At 37.5% G+C, this 19,120-nt stretch overlaps 1 protein-coding gene across 1 annotated transcript; it reads right to left on the reverse strand.

Annotated features, from left to right (window-relative positions):
* Positions 1-4,109: 4,109 nt before the first annotated feature.
* LOC121980819 (calcium-transporting ATPase 5, plasma membrane-type-like) lies at positions 4,110-18,695 on the reverse strand. The gene is made up of 35 exons (XM_042533045.1): positions 18,528-18,695; positions 16,005-16,466; positions 14,451-14,567; positions 14,342-14,384; positions 13,857-13,969; positions 13,652-13,783; positions 13,480-13,569; positions 13,133-13,202; positions 11,773-11,843; positions 11,600-11,683; positions 11,430-11,507; positions 11,128-11,199; positions 10,843-10,926; positions 10,664-10,746; positions 10,489-10,597; positions 10,331-10,386; positions 10,206-10,248; positions 10,043-10,126; positions 9,757-9,894; positions 8,907-8,972; positions 8,730-8,825; positions 8,361-8,471; positions 8,123-8,290; positions 7,576-7,635; positions 6,983-7,144; positions 6,672-6,788; positions 6,502-6,600; positions 6,266-6,403; positions 5,971-6,071; positions 5,244-5,289; positions 5,015-5,149; positions 4,801-4,908; positions 4,630-4,721; positions 4,430-4,524; positions 4,110-4,349 (listed from the first exon to the last, which is right to left on the reverse strand). Exons 2-35 carry the CDS (start codon positions 16,134-16,136, stop codon positions 4,306-4,308), a joined length of 3,237 nt encoding a protein of 1,078 aa, XP_042388979.1. The 5' UTR covers positions 16,137-16,466; positions 18,528-18,695; the 3' UTR covers positions 4,110-4,305.
* Between the last annotated feature and the right edge of the window lie 425 nt (positions 18,696-19,120).

Consider the following 19,120-nt stretch of genomic DNA (forward strand, 5'->3'; position numbering starts at 1 on the left):
TAGCTTGTTAGCGCCCGACCGGACCAACCCTCCGGTCGTCCCAACGGTCCTCTTCTCCGTGACGAGTGCCTCATGATCTTGGATGTACGGTCATTCTGCTTGGACCAGCCCTTTCCTGGTCGAAAGCTTTACACCCAATCGGCCACTATAGTAGAGCTCCACTCGGCCCCCTTTTGGTGAGCATGTTGGTCCTATAGCATTGACCTCCTTGACTTTGACCTCCACGTCGGCTGCTATCTCCATCCTTTGACCAACACTTAGTGGACCCCTCTTTACCACTGCATCACAAGCCTTCCTCACAAGCACTGCATTGGGTGACCTCCTCCGATCGAATGCTCTCTGTGCTTTGGATGTCGGTCGACTCATATCTTCTAATCGTTGTTCAACTTTAGTTTATTAACTTGAGCCCAAGGGTCGTTCGGATATACTAAGTGTTGAAGTTCTATCGCCGACTCAGAGATCTAATTCGTCGACCGACTATTCCTCTTTCTATCCCGAGCTCCTCATAAGTTTGGTGGTGGATCGGCTACTCAGCTATACCATAGTAAGATATCTGTGCCGATTAGGATCATTGACACCAACACTTAGTGAATTTTTCCATTTCTCTACGCTGTCTCGAACGAGCGTCCGCTCATAGTGGCTGACGTCATCTAAATTTCTAAAAAACTGTGCAAATCTTATATCATTATAGTCGAGCACGTGACCATGCCTTTTAATTAAGTCTTATTAACGCTCTCCCGTGGCCGACTGTCACGTGTCCTACCTTCTGCCACCGTACATTTGACGTGACAGGCGGATATCCGCTGATGATGTGACAGGCGCCTTTTCAAATTCCACGGCCAGATTTCATCCTTTGTGCAACCCTTGATTGGACGGCTCTGGGCGATCGGCCGCGAGATTTATAAACCTTCATTTGCTCGCCGTCGTCATTGCCTTGTGCTTTCATCTTCGAGCACTCTACGCGACGCTTCTCCTCCTTATCTTTGCCGGTAATCTTTCTCAGTAAGGTTCTTCTTCCTTCCTTTCATTTAGTCCATACTTTCCTTCTTTTCGCTTTCCTTGTTTTCAATGGTCGATTCTCCGCAACCTCCTGTGCCCATCCCCGGGTTGTGGTACACTTTCACAGCATCCAAATTTAATGGGGACAAGATAGATCAAATGAAATCTACCTACCATTTCCCTGACGACTATCAAATAGTCATTCCCTCCATCTACGACCGGCCACACAAACCTCCCCCCGGCTTCTTTCCCTTTTTTAAAGACCAATTTTTCGTCGGTCTTCAATTTTTCGTACATCCTTTCTTTTCCGTCGTCTGTAAATATTTCCACGTCTCCCTATATATCAACTAGTGTCGAACTCGTTTAGGTTGTTGTGTAGGACTGTCATGTTATTTCGTCTACACGGCATCCCTTTAGTACCTAGGATCTTCCATTACTTCTATTATCCTAAGTTATCTGAGCTCGACACCTTTTTATTCCAAGTCCGATTGGGCTCAGTCTTTTTTGATAAAATTTCTTCCTCTAATAAGCACTGGAAGGAGCACTATTTTTTCATTCGTCTTCCCGCTCGACCAGACTTCCCAACCAGCTGGCAGATGGAAGTGATGCAGCCTCTATCGTTGAGCAGATACCGAAGCCGATCAGACTATCTCCAGACAGCCATCAGTCTAGCCAGTCAGAAGTATCACATCCACTGGCTGCTATTGAAGAGCGTCCTATACGTGTTCGGACTGAGCCCGATCCGAACGTGGCTACCATCCAGTGTAGGTATGCTCATTCTTCTTCTCATCTTTGAATCTAACTGATATTTTTTTTCTATTTTACAGCCCAAATCATGCTGAGGGCACGTCTGGCCGGCAAGAGCAGGCTTGCGAATGCAGAAATCAATGCTGCGGGAGTGGCCGAGTTGGAGAGTCGCTACCTATAACCGGTCACCCATTCTGATGATCTGAGCGGCGAAGTTGGCGGGACCCACGTGCCGACCAGCGAGGGTGGAGCAAGTCAGACAACAGCTAGCGATGTCGCGGCCGCTACAGCAGACCTCCCTCCCAAACGACCTCAGAGTCGGCCACATCAAGTGAGTCTTTAATACGACGCAAGAGGCATCGAGGGGAAGCTTCCTCCTTATCGGCTACTTCCGCCTTGCATACCCTCGCACGTACCGGTTCGCGTCCCTCCTCCGAGTGGGGTGAAACTTCATCGCCCACCTTTCCTAAGCCTGCGGACGTGTTATCCAACTGGACACCTTCTCTGATTGGGCTACCGTCAAGGACTATATATGTGCCTCCCATTGTGTTCATGTCACCGCACTCTTCGCCGGTAGAACAAGTGTACATAATCCGGCCGTCTCCAGTGTCCAAGTCCACGGGCAAAGTGACTTCTGAGCCCTCTGGTCTAAGCATCCAGAGGACATAAAGGCCATTATTCACCTGCCCACCTCCGAATGGCGTCAACAAGACGACGTCAAGGCTTTTCCCCTGAGCACCAAATTCGGATCCAAGGGTTGCTAGCATGGGTGTGGGCTGATGCTAGCGCCTGTGCGGCGATAATCTCCCCGGGGGAACTCGCCGACAGCCACACCCGAATGGCCACCAAGGTATGTATATCGCCTTTGTATTTACTTGCTTTTACCCCACTCAACATTTATCATCTTATTACCACTGCAATACTAGGTCGAGAGTCTGGCCATGTGCCAAACGCTAGCATTTTTGGAGCACAAAGTCTAGCAGCTTCATGCCCCGAGCGACATCTCCGAAGCTTCTCATGCTCAACTTGAACAGTTGGTCGCCGAGGTCGCTCAGCTAAAGGCCGATCTGCAGAAGAACTCCGAGCCACTACAAAAGGAAAGGAGCGAGAACGCCAAACAGGCTTCCCAACTTGTGAGACTTAACAAACAGGCTAGCTCCTTCGAGTCGAATATCAATTCGGCCAACTCCAGGAAGCTCGAGCAATTGAGGACCTGGATATTAAAAATAAAAAGGCTCGAGTCCTGACTCAAAATCTGAAGGAGGTTGAGGTCACGCTTAATGTCAAACGAAAGAGTCGATCGGTAGAGCAAGCTGCGGTGAAGTTCTAGCTCACCGCCAAGGATGCTGACTTGGCCTCGCTTAAGGTTGAGGTGGAGTCCTCCTAATCGGCTCTACAAATTTATTAAGATGTAGAGTCCGGTCGCTTTGGAGTCCTCAAGCGGGATTATCTCCGCTCGGAGGCCTTCAATGATCGGTTCACGGACCACGCTCTCCGCCTGTTCAACTTCGGCATTGATGGGACCCTCGACTAGTTAAAGGACAACGGCTATCTCCATTTCACAGTGACCAACAAGATTATCAATCAAGAGAAGTTGACCAAATCACTGCCAGATGACATGCTAGATTATCTTGAGTGACCTCCATGCTCCGTAAGCTTTCTAATACCTTGTAAAAAATTTCTAAGTATTAAAACAGGATCGTTCCTTTGGCGCATCTTTCCAAAAGGGGTTAATGCCCACATTTTTTTCGCCTTTATCTTTTCGGTTAAAGCGTGTAAAATTCAAGCAAACTGAAATCGAAGGACAGCAGAGTTTTGTTATTGTTGAATTTCGTTTGTGAAAAGAGTGGTTGAAAATGTCGACTAGGACAATTGTGCAAATATCAAATTTGTGCGGTTTATTTTTGACAAGCGAGTGTTTGGACGTTCTATTATAATCTATGAAAGGGAGAAGTTTTGGATAATTATGAAAAAACTGAATATATAGAAGAGGAAATAGTAAAATTATTCAAAAATAATATCTTATAAAATAGGATAAAATTACGTACGATAAACCCTTTTATACCCTTATTGACGAAAACTTGACTACCTTTTAGAGAGAAAAAACATGAGCGGATGTCTCAATCTGTTCTTTCAATGGAAAATGTCATCATGGAGGAACACAAGGCCTGTAAGACATCAACACCGCCCACTGGCCGATGCTTGCACTGGCCAAAGCCACTGCTGCCACTATCCACACAACACCTGCAACCTTATGAGTTGCTTAATTTCACTGATTTGTCCCCGATCATCATTTGATTCAATGTTCTGCTTTCTTGTTGTTATCGTTGTCATTTTTCACATAATAACCCAAAACACAGATGTCAAGACAAAGGCAAACTGAAGAGTATAGAAAATCAGATATCTCTATCCAATAATACAGTTGCACCTGTAAGAGAAGCCAAATGGTACAATGGAGTGAAGGAGACAACTCGGTATACACACTATGTAGCTACTATGGTCAGTCACTTTGATTATCACAAAAAGTGGTCATGACAGATATGAGATATAGCCGAAGGCTTAGGATCCATTCCCTTGTTGCCGAGCATCCGAAGAGTGGTCATCTACAAGATGGTGTCAGACGGGTGAGTTTTCTAGTCAAACTCTACAAATGCATGATCAGATTGGGAGGTGAATTTGGTACCTTTCCCCTTGTTGCAGGTAAAACACCTTCCGAAATACTCTCCGAAAGGTATACTGGGTACAGGGATAAGTTTTCCAACGAATGCTAGAGGCCAACTGGAAATAAAATAAGCTAATTAATTTTACATTTGTAATTGAAGGAAAACTTTGATGATAATGACACGAGGTCAAATTATAGCTTCTGAGAAATGCTGAATTTACCTTACGAAGGCAATTGCTATTGAAACTAGCCATAGCTTCCAATTAAGCCTGACAGTCGAGGCAAACTTACCGAGAAACTCAATTATCAACGCCTGAAAAAGGGAACGACATTCTTATGTGGAAGTCAGCATAACACAGTGACATGTGGACGATGGTTATTGCTCTAATTACCTGAAGCAAAACAGTGATGCCTATTATCCCAATGAAGAGATGGTTTTTTGTGATTCCGCTGAATATATTCAATTCATCCGGTTTTCTGGAATTGAACTCGTTGAATACCTGAAAATATATTAATCACTTTTAAACAACCTTCCAAATCATAGCTAATTAGGAATAATGCTTCTCATGGTTCTGTTCCATGAACTGAATCACTGACAAAACCCACCTGGCATAGGACAAAGGTATTAAAGATAAAGGTGTTCTTCACTTTGTCAGCATGTCCTCGGTTCTCATTTTTCAATTGCAGAAGACTTCTACCGGCAAAGTTGAGAATCAGAAGAACAGTGACTTGATACACAGCCTGCAATTAATCTGACGGAATCAGAAAAAATCCACAACACTTGGAATTTGAAGCTACAAAATGTACAACTGTGCAATAACAGACCAAAGGGTACCTGAATTATCAGATTTCTCCACATGATATTGGTGATGAGAGGTTCCCTAAGAACACAACGTACAACGATCAAGAAATGAGAAGAAATACTCGACCGCGATACAAGAGAGATAAAACAAGTACTTGGTAACTGCATACTGGACACAAAGAAACAACCAGAATGCTAGAAAAATTATAAAAATTTTGAGTCAGCAGATCAGTGCACTTGATGGCATTCTAAACAAATTCATCTAAAAGAGTTTCAAGAATCGAAATACAAAGTTCTTGACATAAATATATGCAACAATAGCAAATAAGTCTCTCAGGCAAATGTAAGTGGGCTGTTTTATCTGTTTACTATTTAAAAAGCACAAATATGTAGCAAGCTGATTAGCATTCCCTAGAATAAACAACTAAGAGGAGAACTGAGAAGTGAAAAATTCAAGATAAATTCCAATGGAGAATGACCGTAGATTTTTTTGAAGACAGGAGATCATACAAATTAATACTAAATGCGCAAGAAGAAAACAAGATTTTATCAACATATAGCTTGGTGCAATAGCACCCAATGAACTCAAGGCAAACCATAGTAAAGTGATAACACACTTTCAGAATAGATACACACAGTAGAACTCGGGGCAAAACGGTATCTTATGAACTAATTTTCTCTAACAAATGTATGAAATCATAAATAGAGAAAACTCAAAGTAGATCACAAGAACAGTACAGTAAAAACAGACATTTCTTACCTCCATCCCACAGGGGCTCTATCCATAAGATGGTTTGTTGGTTGTTCAGTAGCCAAAGCCAACGCTCCTAGAGTGTCCATGATGAGGTTGACCCACAGAAGCTATTTTAGGGGAAGGAGGTAAGCCCTTTTGAAATACATCAATAAAATAAAGATAAAAGTATGACTATTATCATATGGGTTGGTTCTTTCACAAAGAAGGGAAACAACGAGATAACACAAATCTAAAGTCTGTAAGCTTTTGCAATTTGTTCTACTAAGATAACGTTAATGTGTAGACTGCGGCAATTTCCAACCTGAACAGCATTTAGAGGAACATTGCCCGAGGAGACCGCAGCAACGACATTAATGATCAGTGCTGCAACATTTACAGTGAGCTGGAACTGGATAAATTTCTGGATATTAGCATACACAGAACGACCCCAACGGACAACCTGGACATGATGAGGGAAAAAAACTAAGAGGAAAAAAAAATAACCATTCCTTTCAATATATAACAGCATAAATGGGAACAATTTGTTAATTTCTTCACCTTTACAACAGATGCAAAGTTGTCATCGAGGATAATGATATCAGAACTCTCTTTAGCTACTTCTGTTCCCTGAATGCCCATAGATAGACCAATGTCTGCCTGAACATCAGAAATATTAGGAGAATATGTAGTCACACAAGACGAATACATTATATAAGTGGAATGCAAACCTCATGCAATGCAGGAGCATCATTAGTACCATCTCCTGTAACAGCGACCACGTTGCCCTTTCTCTTCAATGCCTGGACAAGTAACAGCTTGTCACTTGGGGAAGACCTCCCCATCACCTGCCAATTATTATGTTTAAATGTGAGCAAAAGTTAACAAAGAAATGAGAACCATTAACTATCAAGGAAGCCGAAGCCTTGGTTGCCTCATGCTGTTGTGCATGTTCTAGTAACAACACTACAGAATGCTTGTCCTATCACATCTGAAAAAATGAAACAAACTACTGAGGAATAATAAGAAAAAAGGATCGTACTGTTATTTCCTCAGCAATTGCATCTCTTTGTGAATCAGACTTGTCACGAAATATTTTTCCTTCAATTAGAATTGGCTCACGTGCGTTTGGATCTTTAAGTATTCCACATTCTAAAGCTATGGCTTTGGCAGTCTGAAGATTATCTCCAGTCACCATGCGTACCTACCAACAAAGCTTGGTGTTTCATCAAACTAACTTGAAATCACGTAACCAAGATGGACTTTGCATCAAAATAGCTCAAGTCCAAATTCATATGCAAAGTAACTCAAAAAAGATAACTAGAAAAGTGTCTTCATTTCAACGAGACACAGGAAAAGCAACTTATGTTTTACTCCAGGAAATGATTGTTACTAATTGTTACTAGCAAAATCATAAATTCATAATACAAACGATAATCCAACTAACTTGGCTCAATCAATGTGAGAAGACCAACTATGGTGCACTTCAATATTTGTACCTAGCAATAGAATCTACAACTGGTGATTCAAATCCTATAAGTCGGGGCATTGGCAAACTAATATGGAACATGGTATCTCGTCAACGAAACAAGATACCAAAATGCATTATGTAATCAAACAAATAGAAGCAAGCACCTTGACACCTGCATGAGTGCACAAGTCCACAGCCTCTTTTACACCAGGTCGGCAAGGATCCTGAATTCATCAAAGGACATATTCAAATCAGTGTTCCAGAAACATGAGAGGCAAGCCTTTATCCATGAGAGCAATGCACAAAGAAAATGAATAACAAATAGATATTACATGGAAAAATGTTCCATTAGAGAATTAACTCCAGATTAACCAATTTGTGAAAGTCTTTAATTCAAGGATTGAGGTTGATAAAAAAAGGTTTTATCAAAGAAATATTTTATTTGCAAACATACAATACGATTCTACTTTACCAAAAAAAAAAAAAAAGAAACAAGCTTTCAAGCATAAATAACATAGGTATGAATGAATATCAAGGTCTTAATTTATTTTGCAACTTCTATGCTGTTGCAATCACTCACTACTTCAGTTACCACTCTTTCACACAACCAACAAGATTTGAATCATCAGCAATATAATATAAGGTCTATGACCAAAATAGCCAATAGCATGTTGTGTTCAAGTTACTTTCATATGTATCTATGATTTGTACCTTCATCCCCACAATGGCAAGCAGAATCAAATCATCCTCCGGTAATTGCCAGCTTGCTATCTGGTCCTCGTTTGGAACCCTCTCCTTTTCATAAGACCTGTATGCAAAAGCAACACATCGGAGGCTAGCTGCAGCCATGTCTTCAATTTGCCTCTTGAATTCATTAACCTGAAATAAAAGGATGGACACAAGTCGGTTCAGTAATAAATAGGAAAAGAGAGAAAACAAGTTGTTTTACCTTGGCTGGATCCAATGACTTCTTGGAGCCAGTTTCATCAAGCCAACTGGTACATGCAGCCAGAACAATTTCAGCTGCACCTTTCCAATGTACACGGACATCATCGTCTGACTGTGACAAGTTAAAACAAAGATGGTGATCAAAACTATGCATAATGTGAGAAAATATTCCCATAGAAAGGTATAATAGTTTTACAAAAATACAGAATTCAATACTCTAAGAACCACGATGGGTAAACTAACGAAGCCTTAGTAAATTTGGCTACAAAAATAATTTCTCCAATTGATTTATAAAATTATTGATTAAATACAAATGCATTTAAGAACAAAAGTGATAAATTGCTGTTCTAGTTGTGATAAAAATTCATACCTGGATTGCTACGCCACCACGTTTTTTCTCTGAGTTGAAAGGAAAAGCATGAATGATTGACGATTTAGATCTTGCATCATCAAACCTCATTCCAAGCTTTAGAGGGCAAGTAACCATAGGTCAACAGATGAGGAGGAACAAAGTTTAGGTGAAAGGGAAAATATACTGGTACTATACCTTGACACCCCACGAGAGGATGGCTTTTTCAGTAGGTGATCCAGTGATCTCAGTATGACCACCATTCTGTCAGGGGATCCAAGATTAAAAGGAAAAGAATTATCATGAAGAACGTGTTTTGTCAAATTTTTAATGAAGAAGCCAAGAGAAAAGCCCAGTAAACAAAACAACAACAAACACCATATATATATTTAGAGCCATATCTCAATCTCTTTGGATTATATTAGTGTTTCTTTGACATCCCTCTAAAGTATAAACCTATTTGTTAAACTTATCTGAATTTATAAATTTAGCTACAGATAAATTGTGTTAAAACATTAGAACAATAAAAATGAATTGATGAGTAACATGAAAAAGTAATATCACTCCCTAATACTAATAGAAGTCATGATTGAACTGTCTTAAGTATTGAAAAAACTTTAAAAATGTATATGTACACTAAATTAAGATTCAGACACCAAATCTAAAATACAATGAAGAATAAATAGAAAATACATTGGAGAAATAAAATGTCTTTATTATGAACATGCCAAATATTTAAGGCCAATATTGCCCAACTTGTTTTCTTCCCATCCATTCTAAACTTAAGTACTTAACCAAAGACAGGAATTATTAAGATGAAATGCACACCCCTCTATTCCCTAGGTCCTAATAAACAATTCCATCACAACTTAATGTGGTTCGATAAGCCCCAGATAATGTTCATTCAGCTAGTTGCCTATACCCTTATAGTGCTATTCGACTATCAACACTAACCATAAGTGAGAACGAAATTTCAAATTAAGAAGATAGCAAAAAACATAATAAAAATGGAAAACAAACTTAAAAGCAATGAAACAAATATATCTACCTCTGGTTCAAAGACACTGCCGGTTGTGTTTTGAGCAATTCCCTCGATCAAAAAAGAGCACACGGTAGAAGATATTGATTCAGCACTGTCTGGAGGAACTATTTTTCTTCCACCAACATATGTCTCCACAACAGTCATCTAAGAAAAACAAAGCTTAATGTGTCAATAATCCAATGAAAGAAAAACTTAGGTTCATGGAATATTGAACAACATGGATTATGTCAATCAATGTACGCAGCGATCGTTGAAATGACAGGAAAGGCTAATCTTGAGAAAATAAGCAAACCTGATTCAAGGTCAAAGTTCCAGTCTTGTCACTGCAAATAGTTGTTGCTGAACCCATAGTTTCACACGCTGAAAGCCTTCTTACCTGTTAAATAACACCTAAGAACTACTTAAAGCACATGTTCATGAATCACTTCTCAATCAAATGTAAGATGTATATTTACCAAGGCTTTGTCTGTCATCATCTTCCGCATAGAATAAGCCAAGCTGATGTATAGAAAATAACAAATTTAGACATAAAAAAATACAAATGATTTAGTTTAGTTTGTAAAAAAGACTATATACACACGTTAAGGTAACAGCCAATGGAAGCCCTTCAGGCACGGCAACAACCACTATTGTTACCTATAAAGATTCATAAAAATATATTATATAGCTTTACAGATGAAGAGATGAGGAAAGGAGAATAAATGTGTGCTCTAGATCATGTAGTGAAAAACCACATACTGCGACTGTCAAAATTTTGATGGCTCCGTTTACAGCAGTCTTTGTACCTGTCTGTCCCTTTATGAATTGAACAGATCCATCTGGGTTCTTTGTATGTCCAGTAAAGTATCTGAAACAGACAGGGAGGACTAAGGAGAATTACAAAATGTTGTTACAAAGTGGAGAAGAATGTTACCTAACCAGCAGGACTACTAGAACAGCAGCAGCTACAGTCAGCCCTACTATGCCAATGAAAGTAGCAACACCATTCAAGCGTACCTATAACAGAAAGCAAGGGGGGGGAAAAAGTAGACTTCAGTTTGGACAGCAAAATTTGCACGGGCAATAAAATATAATTCACAATTCAGAATAAACCTGCAGTGGAGTTTCTTCACCAGTATCCTCTGAAATACTAGCCATCAACAAACCCCATTCAGTATTTATCCCAACTGCAGTTACCTGAATGAAAACAAAAACTGTTAAAATACTGAAAACAGACTGAACAGAGTTTCTTGTATAGCAGATAAAGATTAGCATACTCAAATTGAAGTTCAAATTATTTTCTTACAAGAAGTTAAATTTAAGTTGATAGATGTCTCTAGAAAAGATTTCTGCTCATAAAACATTATTAAGAAAAAAATGGTCCAGGCAATCACATACCAACATATTACCATATCCATCAGCAACCTTGCATCCAGACATTAGAAAGGGAGATTTTTTATCTTTCTGGACCTGCAAAAGAGACATGAAAACTAGAACTTCAGTGCATTCATATAAAAATATCTGATAGTCTTCAGTCTTCACTATGATATATTCTAATTCTAATCTTGTGCAGTGATATCAATATATCCTTTTTGAGTTTTGACCATAAAAGCACAAGTCAGTGCTTTCCACAAGTATTATAGGAGAATTTAATTGAATAAAATCCAAAATAGCAACAGAAAAAATATAGAGAATCTTACTATCTTACTCTCCCCAGTCATACTTGATTCATCAATAGCAAGAGAAAGGCCACTTATTAGTATCCCATCAGCAGGGACCTGGATGACATTCACAATGCCCTTAAACTATAAAGATACTGCGAAAATACAACAAAAGGAGTACTATTAAATTATAATTCTTGGGCTTCTACCTGATCGCCAATTTTGAGAGGAACAACATCACCAACTACGAGATCAAAAATAGAGACTTTGATTCTTCGGCCACCTCTAATTACCTGTAATCATGCAAGAAAAATTAAAAGAACTGAACAAGAAAAAACAAACAAACAAAATCAAGTGTTTACAAAAGCACAAAAGAACTAACCTCCAATTGTATGTTACGTTTCTCCTCATTCAGATTTTGAAACTGTAATGACTGTCTATAATCGCTGAAAGCTATAAAAAATGGCCAAAGAATAGAAAAGCGAAAAAAATAAGGAGATGCTAATATTTGTTGCAATTGCAAGAGAAAATTATAGCTTCCGTAATTAACATTGGAAACTACTTTTACATAATTTATATAAAATTTAAACTACAATAAGAGACAACTCTAGTGCCCTTACATTTTTGATAAAATTTACTAGTAAAATTGTAAGACTATATTATTTTCAAATGAGATTGTGCTAATTAATGTGAGTTTACTCAAAACAAACTAAAAACTTAGATTGAGAAGACAAACTTAGAAACTAATGATGAGACAAGTAGAATTGAAATGGATAACATAAATGTAACTTTATGCAAGATGACAAGGAAATCTTTACAAGCAAGAGTCATTGATATAGTCAATATATTATCTGACAACAAGTAGAGATTTAAGAAAATACGTGTATGAAAAAGGTTAAATAGTAAAAATAAAAGGGCTTTAGGAACCTCATGCATCAGATTTGCCCCTAGATTAAAAGACAAAAAAATTAAAAGTGCAGTAGAACAAGCCATTTTCATGGGTTTGAAGTGTTTGAGAGTTAAAATAAATACATATAAAAGAAATGATGGTGAGAAGCATGTACGAGATTTAATCTAAATCTGAGGATACGATTAGAGATAATAGGTTAAGATATTACAATCTGTTCAAATGGCAACTAAAATGAAAAGAGTTATGTGAGAAATAAAAAGTGATCCAGGGAAAAAATTCTAGTTAGCATAACAAGAGAGAGAGTCCAAATGATTTTATTATATCTGATATGACTTTACATGGATTTCAATAGCAAACTAGGGTCCAAGCACTTGACCTCAAAATTAGGGCACATGGTTTCTTTTTCAATAAATTCAACAATGTTTTATTGTTTTAGAATCACAACAGATTTTTACTACGTTTGTTAAAACTACAGTGAGCACCAGCATCCACAGAAACCAAAAAAATTTAAAATTAACAATCACTTTTTCACACTTTTGTACTCTTGCGAGGTATTATTTCTTGCATTAATGTACTAGAAAATTTGTTTCCTAACATCTAAAACAGATCACACAAATGCAAAGGGGAAAAGAAGTTAAAGACAGTTTGTTGTGTGGAGCAGTAAGTAGTAACAAAGACCCAGACATAAGCACATTTAAACCAGTAAAAAGGAAGCTAGTGAAATGAAGAATATCAAATGCGGCATGATAGTCATAACAGCAAGTGACCAGAGATTTCATCATGAATAAAAATGAAATCCAACAAATAACATTGAGAGGAAAGATTTTTATACCTGTTACTACAACAACAAGAATAACTGCAAAGGCAATGCTTCCACCATCATACCATCCTTCTTTAATACCCTGAAGAAAGGTGATGGAAACAAAGGTAAAAAAGAAATAAACAAATGTTTACATGTTGAGTTTCAAAACCTATCTAGTCTTTAACCAAATAGTAGAACCAACAAGAAAAAAGCCTTTCAAAATCAGTACAAAGATCATATTAAAGATACTGTCGCAATGTCAATGATAATGATAGGTTGCAATACCAATGATAGTGATAGGTCATAAATATTATGAATTAAACCAGCATTAACTTTAAGCAAGGAAGCCTAGGATGGGAATGGGATATACATTTTACCTCTGTCTTTATACCCAGCACCAATGACAAGACTGCAGCAACCATCAGAATGATGAGAGTTAAATCTTGGCAAGCTTCCCAAAGGAAGACCTAGAATTGTAAGACAGATTTATAGATTTTTTGTTGCAATTGAAAACATGGAATAAAAAAAAATTGCAATCTGAGCATATACCCAAAAGCTCCTTCCTTTCTTTTGAGGGTAAGTGTTAGCCCCAAACGTATTCCTCCGATGCACTATTTCTGCATCATCATCTCTAATTCCTCTCTCCAAATTAGTTTTTAGCAAATTTGCAAGACCTTTTACCTGCAAATGGGCAAAAGGTTAGTTCGATTATGGAAATATAGTTAACACAGACTATTCCAACTAATTCACCTACCCCGCCATACTCTTGTAGAGAAGAAAAATCATGATCCCTCGTCAATTTAGTTAGTTGCTCCTCTCCAATTCCAAACACACCTGAAGGAAGTGCTGACCTAGGAACAGAGGTGCCTGTACAGATGGGAAACAAATCTAACTGGGATTGCAAATCTTTCAAAATGTAGTTTACTATACCAAATAATATTTAAAAGTAAAACCACAAGCATTTGGTGATCATAAACTTGGAAATCTAAGTTAACTTGAGTGATTGTGATAGAAAAACATGGGGACGAGAGAAAAACAAAAACTCATATTCACTTCAACTAGTAAAAAAAATGCAGCTGAGAGCATATATTTAATGTCTTTAACTACACAGAATATTTGAGGGTACATTTATTAAGAAGTAATATAAAGAAACACAAAAATTACACTCCAATGACCATTCCCCATGGTATTTCTACACCATGCAGTTAAAGTACCATAAATTTTCTAGTAAAAGAGCACCTGATGTTGCCCTTTGCCCTGCTTCTTGGAAAAGCAACGCAGCCTGAAACAATGGATTCCAGTTAGCAAACATGAAATTTTGATTTATGCAAAATCCAAGCACACATACCCGAATGACTTGAGCATGGGTACGAATCCTACTCCTTATCTGCTCCTTTTCTTGCTCCTTTTTTAAATCCAAGGTATATCTAAACCGACGAGAAGCATTCAACACAAGTACTGCTTGCTGTACAAATAAGAATTAGAGTCAAGAAACTAACAGGACAACATATTATTTGTAAGTAGGCACTCATAGCTCTAAATTAGTAGATGTAGTGACGAATCATTTGTGTCAAAGTATATAGTAGCATGTCTTTAGCATTTACCATATTATTGTGTTGAATATTTCATCATGTGGGCTTGCAGTAAGGAAATTTCTAGTTTTAGGCCTTGCAGTAGATCTACTATATTTAGGTTGATCATACTAAAACTTTCTTGAGTATGTTAATTCCAGCATAATAAAAAAAAGAATCTTATCAACTGCTTTTGCTTTATACATTTAACATTAACTGTAACTAAGATGTATAGTTTTTCATATTGTGAATAAGATACTAATATATATACTTGGTGCATTGTGAGATAATGCAAGCAGTTGACTGCCTTTTCTGCAATAATTTGGTCCTTGAGGTCTAGTTTTAAAATATATCTGGAACAATAGGCAAAGTAGAGATGAGTAATGCATAAAAAATATATATTTCTTCAGGTTGTACAACATGAGGATTAATTGTTATGAAATAAGCCAAGTAAAAAAATCGACTAGCTGACTGAGCTAGCTATATACTATGGTCAAATCACAACAGATAGTAAACCTGAGCTAGCTCAAAACTTGTTTATGGAAGATGGCTTGAGAAGACTGACGTGAGAGGAGTTTGACTGAATTAGGACTCAGGTCTAAGTTGGTTCGGCTAAGTTGCAGGAAAATTGGCCGAAGTGTAGTTGAGTCAATAAATGTGAATAGAACTCAGCCAAGAGAAGTGGTCAGGCTTTGGATTGACTATGGATTGGTCCTGGGTGTTGGTGGGAGAGTAGGATTTGGCACTTTTGGGAAAGGTTTGGTTAGTTAAGGTGGAGTTGGAGGCAAAACGCAGTTATGTTGGAAGGAAAGAAGAAGAAAGCATCCTAAGCAAGGAACTTGGTTTATATATGGGAATATTAGAAAACATATTTAAGATTGCTCAAGTTATTCCTTCCTTGTGTTTGAGCAAGCTTTTAAACATTAACTACCACATATCTTCCTGTTACTTCTACACATTAATTTTTCCCAGTGGCTACCTTATACCTAATGTTGAATCTGCTCCCATTTATGCAGTGGTCCTACATTGATATCACGAGTTGCTAAAGAACAGGAATAGCTGTTGTTTTTACCAACTAACGAGATTTCTAATCAGCGTCGGCTTAAAAAATGCATACCAAACATAAAACAACCATGCCTGATTCAAAATTTTAATTCGCCTCTATTCCAACATATACACATCATGTTTAAACCACTAGTACGTCAAATCTTTGTCCCATTCTGGATGAGAGCACTCCAAGATCCAAAAAAAAAAAAAGCAAATGCAATCTGACGAAAACAGTACTGACAACGATAAAGATCCAACGAGTAACGATAACAGAGAAGGCGTACCCTCCACTTCCTGAGACGATCGATAGACGCGTTCTTATGCGGGATGTCGAAACAGTCGCCGGTGGGGAAGCCGCCGCCATTGTCGGCGCTTCCGCGCTCCAAATCCAGCTGCCGGTACGGTGAGGCGGGCATACTGTCGCAGGAGAGATGACACCGGAAAATCCGAGGGCTCAAGGCCGCCGCCGCTCGCTGAGCATCCCACAGACGAGGGTTTCGAAGGCGTCCGGAGAAACAAAAGAGAGGCGAGTTTCAAAATGCACCCGCTCGCAGGAGAGGAAGTCGGTGTTGGAGTAAGTTCTGGTTTAAGTGCTGGTTCTCCGCGGTGACAACTAACCCGCGCAGTGCTCAGTGTTCACGGTGCGCCCTTCCTCGCCTCATCTTCTCTGTGAAATCCGGTATGCTCACCTCCCGAGAATGCGACAGCTAACTGCTTCGGGGATAGCTAGCGCACACAACGCCTACCTGCAAGTCAAATTTAGAAAGCTAAACTCTACTACTACAGGTACCAGAAAATAGCAAAATGAACCAAAGTATACAACAGGAGATGAACCGGCCAAAGTAAGCCGAAAGGGTTTTGGTTTTGGAGTCGAATCGATTCTCCGGCCTCGGACGGCGAGTCGATGGAGACGAAGGAGGCGGGAAAAAGAAAAGAGAATCTAACAGCGAAGATGGCTTTGGAGGTTAGAACTTGATACTTTCGACCGGGTATCGTAATTAAATGAGAAAACAAAAGTAACGGACCGTTACTGTTCGACGGGGTAACGGCGCCACCGCCCACGGCGTCGGCATGCGACACGATACGAGGCGACGTGGAGGCGGTGCATTACTCGCCTCGAGATGGTGTAATTGTTCACGGGGAAACGCGTGTTGGCCAACGTGCTTTGTCAGTAACGTGCCACCATGTCCCGGCACAATTATTTTATTATAACGTCCGATACAAATGTAGCTTGGCCCTTTGTGTGTGACGGATTGATGAAAATAACCTATAAAAAATAGGATAAATTTGTATGTACTCCTTATTGGTAAATATAATTTTACATACAATCTTCATCCATGAAAAATTTTTTTTTTACTCCTCAATTAAACATATTTATCTAATTTTCTATGATATTTTTAGGTACAAAAAGTCTAAAAATAAATATAAATCATCTTAAATTCAGTATATTAAATTAGAATTTAGTATATTTTCTATCAAATTGAGTACGATTCTTTTTTCACCTCAAAATATACTCAATTTTAATTTAATGTGCTGAATTTAATAGAAAATATACTCGATTTTTAATATAAAATACTGACTTTAAGAATAACTATACTTATTTTCGGACTTTTTATACTCAATTTTTGACTTTTTGTACCTAAAAAATATGGGTTAATTTCGATAGAAAATATACTCGATCCTAGTATAGAGTACTGGATTATAATGTAAAATGCTGAATTTAACAGGAATTATACTTATTTTTAGACTTTTTATACCTAAAAAATAAGAATGACAATTTTGATAAAAAATATACTCGGTTTTTAATATAAAGTACTGACTTTAAGAAGAATTATACTCTTTTTCAGACTTTTTGTACTCAATTTTGAATTTTTTGTACCTAAAAAATTTGAGGGACAATTTAGGTATCAATATTTGCATGAGGGAGTTGAAACAAATAATACTTTACATGCAGGGAGTGGAAATAAAATTTTTTTGGTATGGGAATTATATGCAAAGTTATGATTATCATTAGGGATTTTTTTTTAATTTACTGTAAAAAATACGTTCTGACAATTTTATTAATATTATGTGAATTTCAAATATAATTAGTTTTTATAAATTAAAAGGACGTCCTTCTGCGGCATTCCATTTTAAAAAATATATTAAAAGGTTATAATTAATTTTAATAAAACACTTTATACCAATTTTGTAGTAAAAAGTTATAATTTTATTAGAAATTATTTTTTTATTATAATAAATGTTATCTGATAATTTTATTCAGTAAATCCACCACAGCTACCGAATAACATTACCTAATAATTTTAGATTCGGCATCTGTAATAGTTAAAGAGAAATCCTAATATATCACCATCATAAATATAAAAATCTATTATTCTCCCCACAATTAAAAAATCTTCATATAAAAGTATTATATTATAAATCACATATCTTTATTTATTATTTTCACATTTAATATCACTATATAATTTTTATTTAAGATTTTAATTAATTATCATCTTTAATTTATTTTATTTATAATTTATAATTAACAAATTAATTAATTTATGAATTTTACTTTAATTAAATTTATAATTTTTATTTAATATTTAATTAACTTATAAATTTTAATTTAATTATAATCATTTTTATTTTTTTTTAACTACAAATTCCAAACCTCATCTATACCAACATAAAAAAAAAAATATTAAGATTTTTTAAATTTTACAACCTCACGCAAAGCTTGAGATGCTCTAAAGTCGTCTACAGCATAGATGAAACAGCACAGATAGAAAAGCGTCATACAGGAGGAGACGGCATGCACGTACCTGTCACGTGGGAGAAGATAACGGCGTCCGTCCGCTACAAAAACGCTCGGACGACGACGAGTCCTTATATAACGCTTCGCTTCGCTTCGCCTCTCTGTCTCTGCCTTGTTCGCCCGCTTTATAAAGAGGCACCGAAGAGCGAAGTTATTCCTTCCTTCCTTCTTTTATGTAAACCCAACGAAAGCCCGAAAAAGTTTTTCGGCAGCTTTTTCCCTTTGAGGATTTATTCATCTTGAATTTTAAGGAAATTTATTTGTAAAATTTACAATAATAACAAGCGAAGCTTCGCGGAAATTGTTCAAAATAAATAAATATTTAATTTGTTCGTTAATTAATGATGCTGTTACGTACGTTTATTCGTTAATTAAGCCTTAATGGAGATTAACTGCATGCATCGCTGTGGCCTTTTAAGTTGTCATCACATGCAAAGCAAAACCATCACTTTGCATGCACGCCTGACAGATCAGCTTGCGTGCCCCGCGTAATTACTGCTCTTAATGCTCATTAAACAGCGTGTTAGCGAAGTTTTAAAGTGGATTTGTTGAACACTTGGTGCTAATTAATTGTCTCGAAGAGGTTAAGATGCAACTGTG

Source organism: Zingiber officinale, chromosome 5A, assembly GCF_018446385.1.
Source record: "Zingiber officinale cultivar Zhangliang chromosome 5A, Zo_v1.1, whole genome shotgun sequence".
Classification (NCBI taxonomy): Eukaryota; Viridiplantae; Streptophyta; class Magnoliopsida; order Zingiberales; family Zingiberaceae; genus Zingiber; species Zingiber officinale.

What these genes read in the sequence shown, in the direction of transcription:
- LOC121980819 (XM_042533045.1), bottom strand. Translation starts at nt 16,136, where the DNA reads ATGCCCGCCTCACCGTACCGGCAGCTGGATTTGGAGCGCGGAAGCGCC. An exon ending in AGAAAGGAAGGAGCTTTTGG is followed by an intron (nt 13,570 to 13,651) that starts GTATATGCTCAG and finishes TTACAATTCTAG; the next exon opens with GTCTTCCTTTGGGAAGCTTG. An exon ending in TTGCCATTGTGGGGATGAAG is followed by an intron (nt 7,636 to 8,122) that starts GTACAAATCATA and finishes TGATGAATTCAG; the next exon opens with GATCCTTGCCGACCTGGTGT.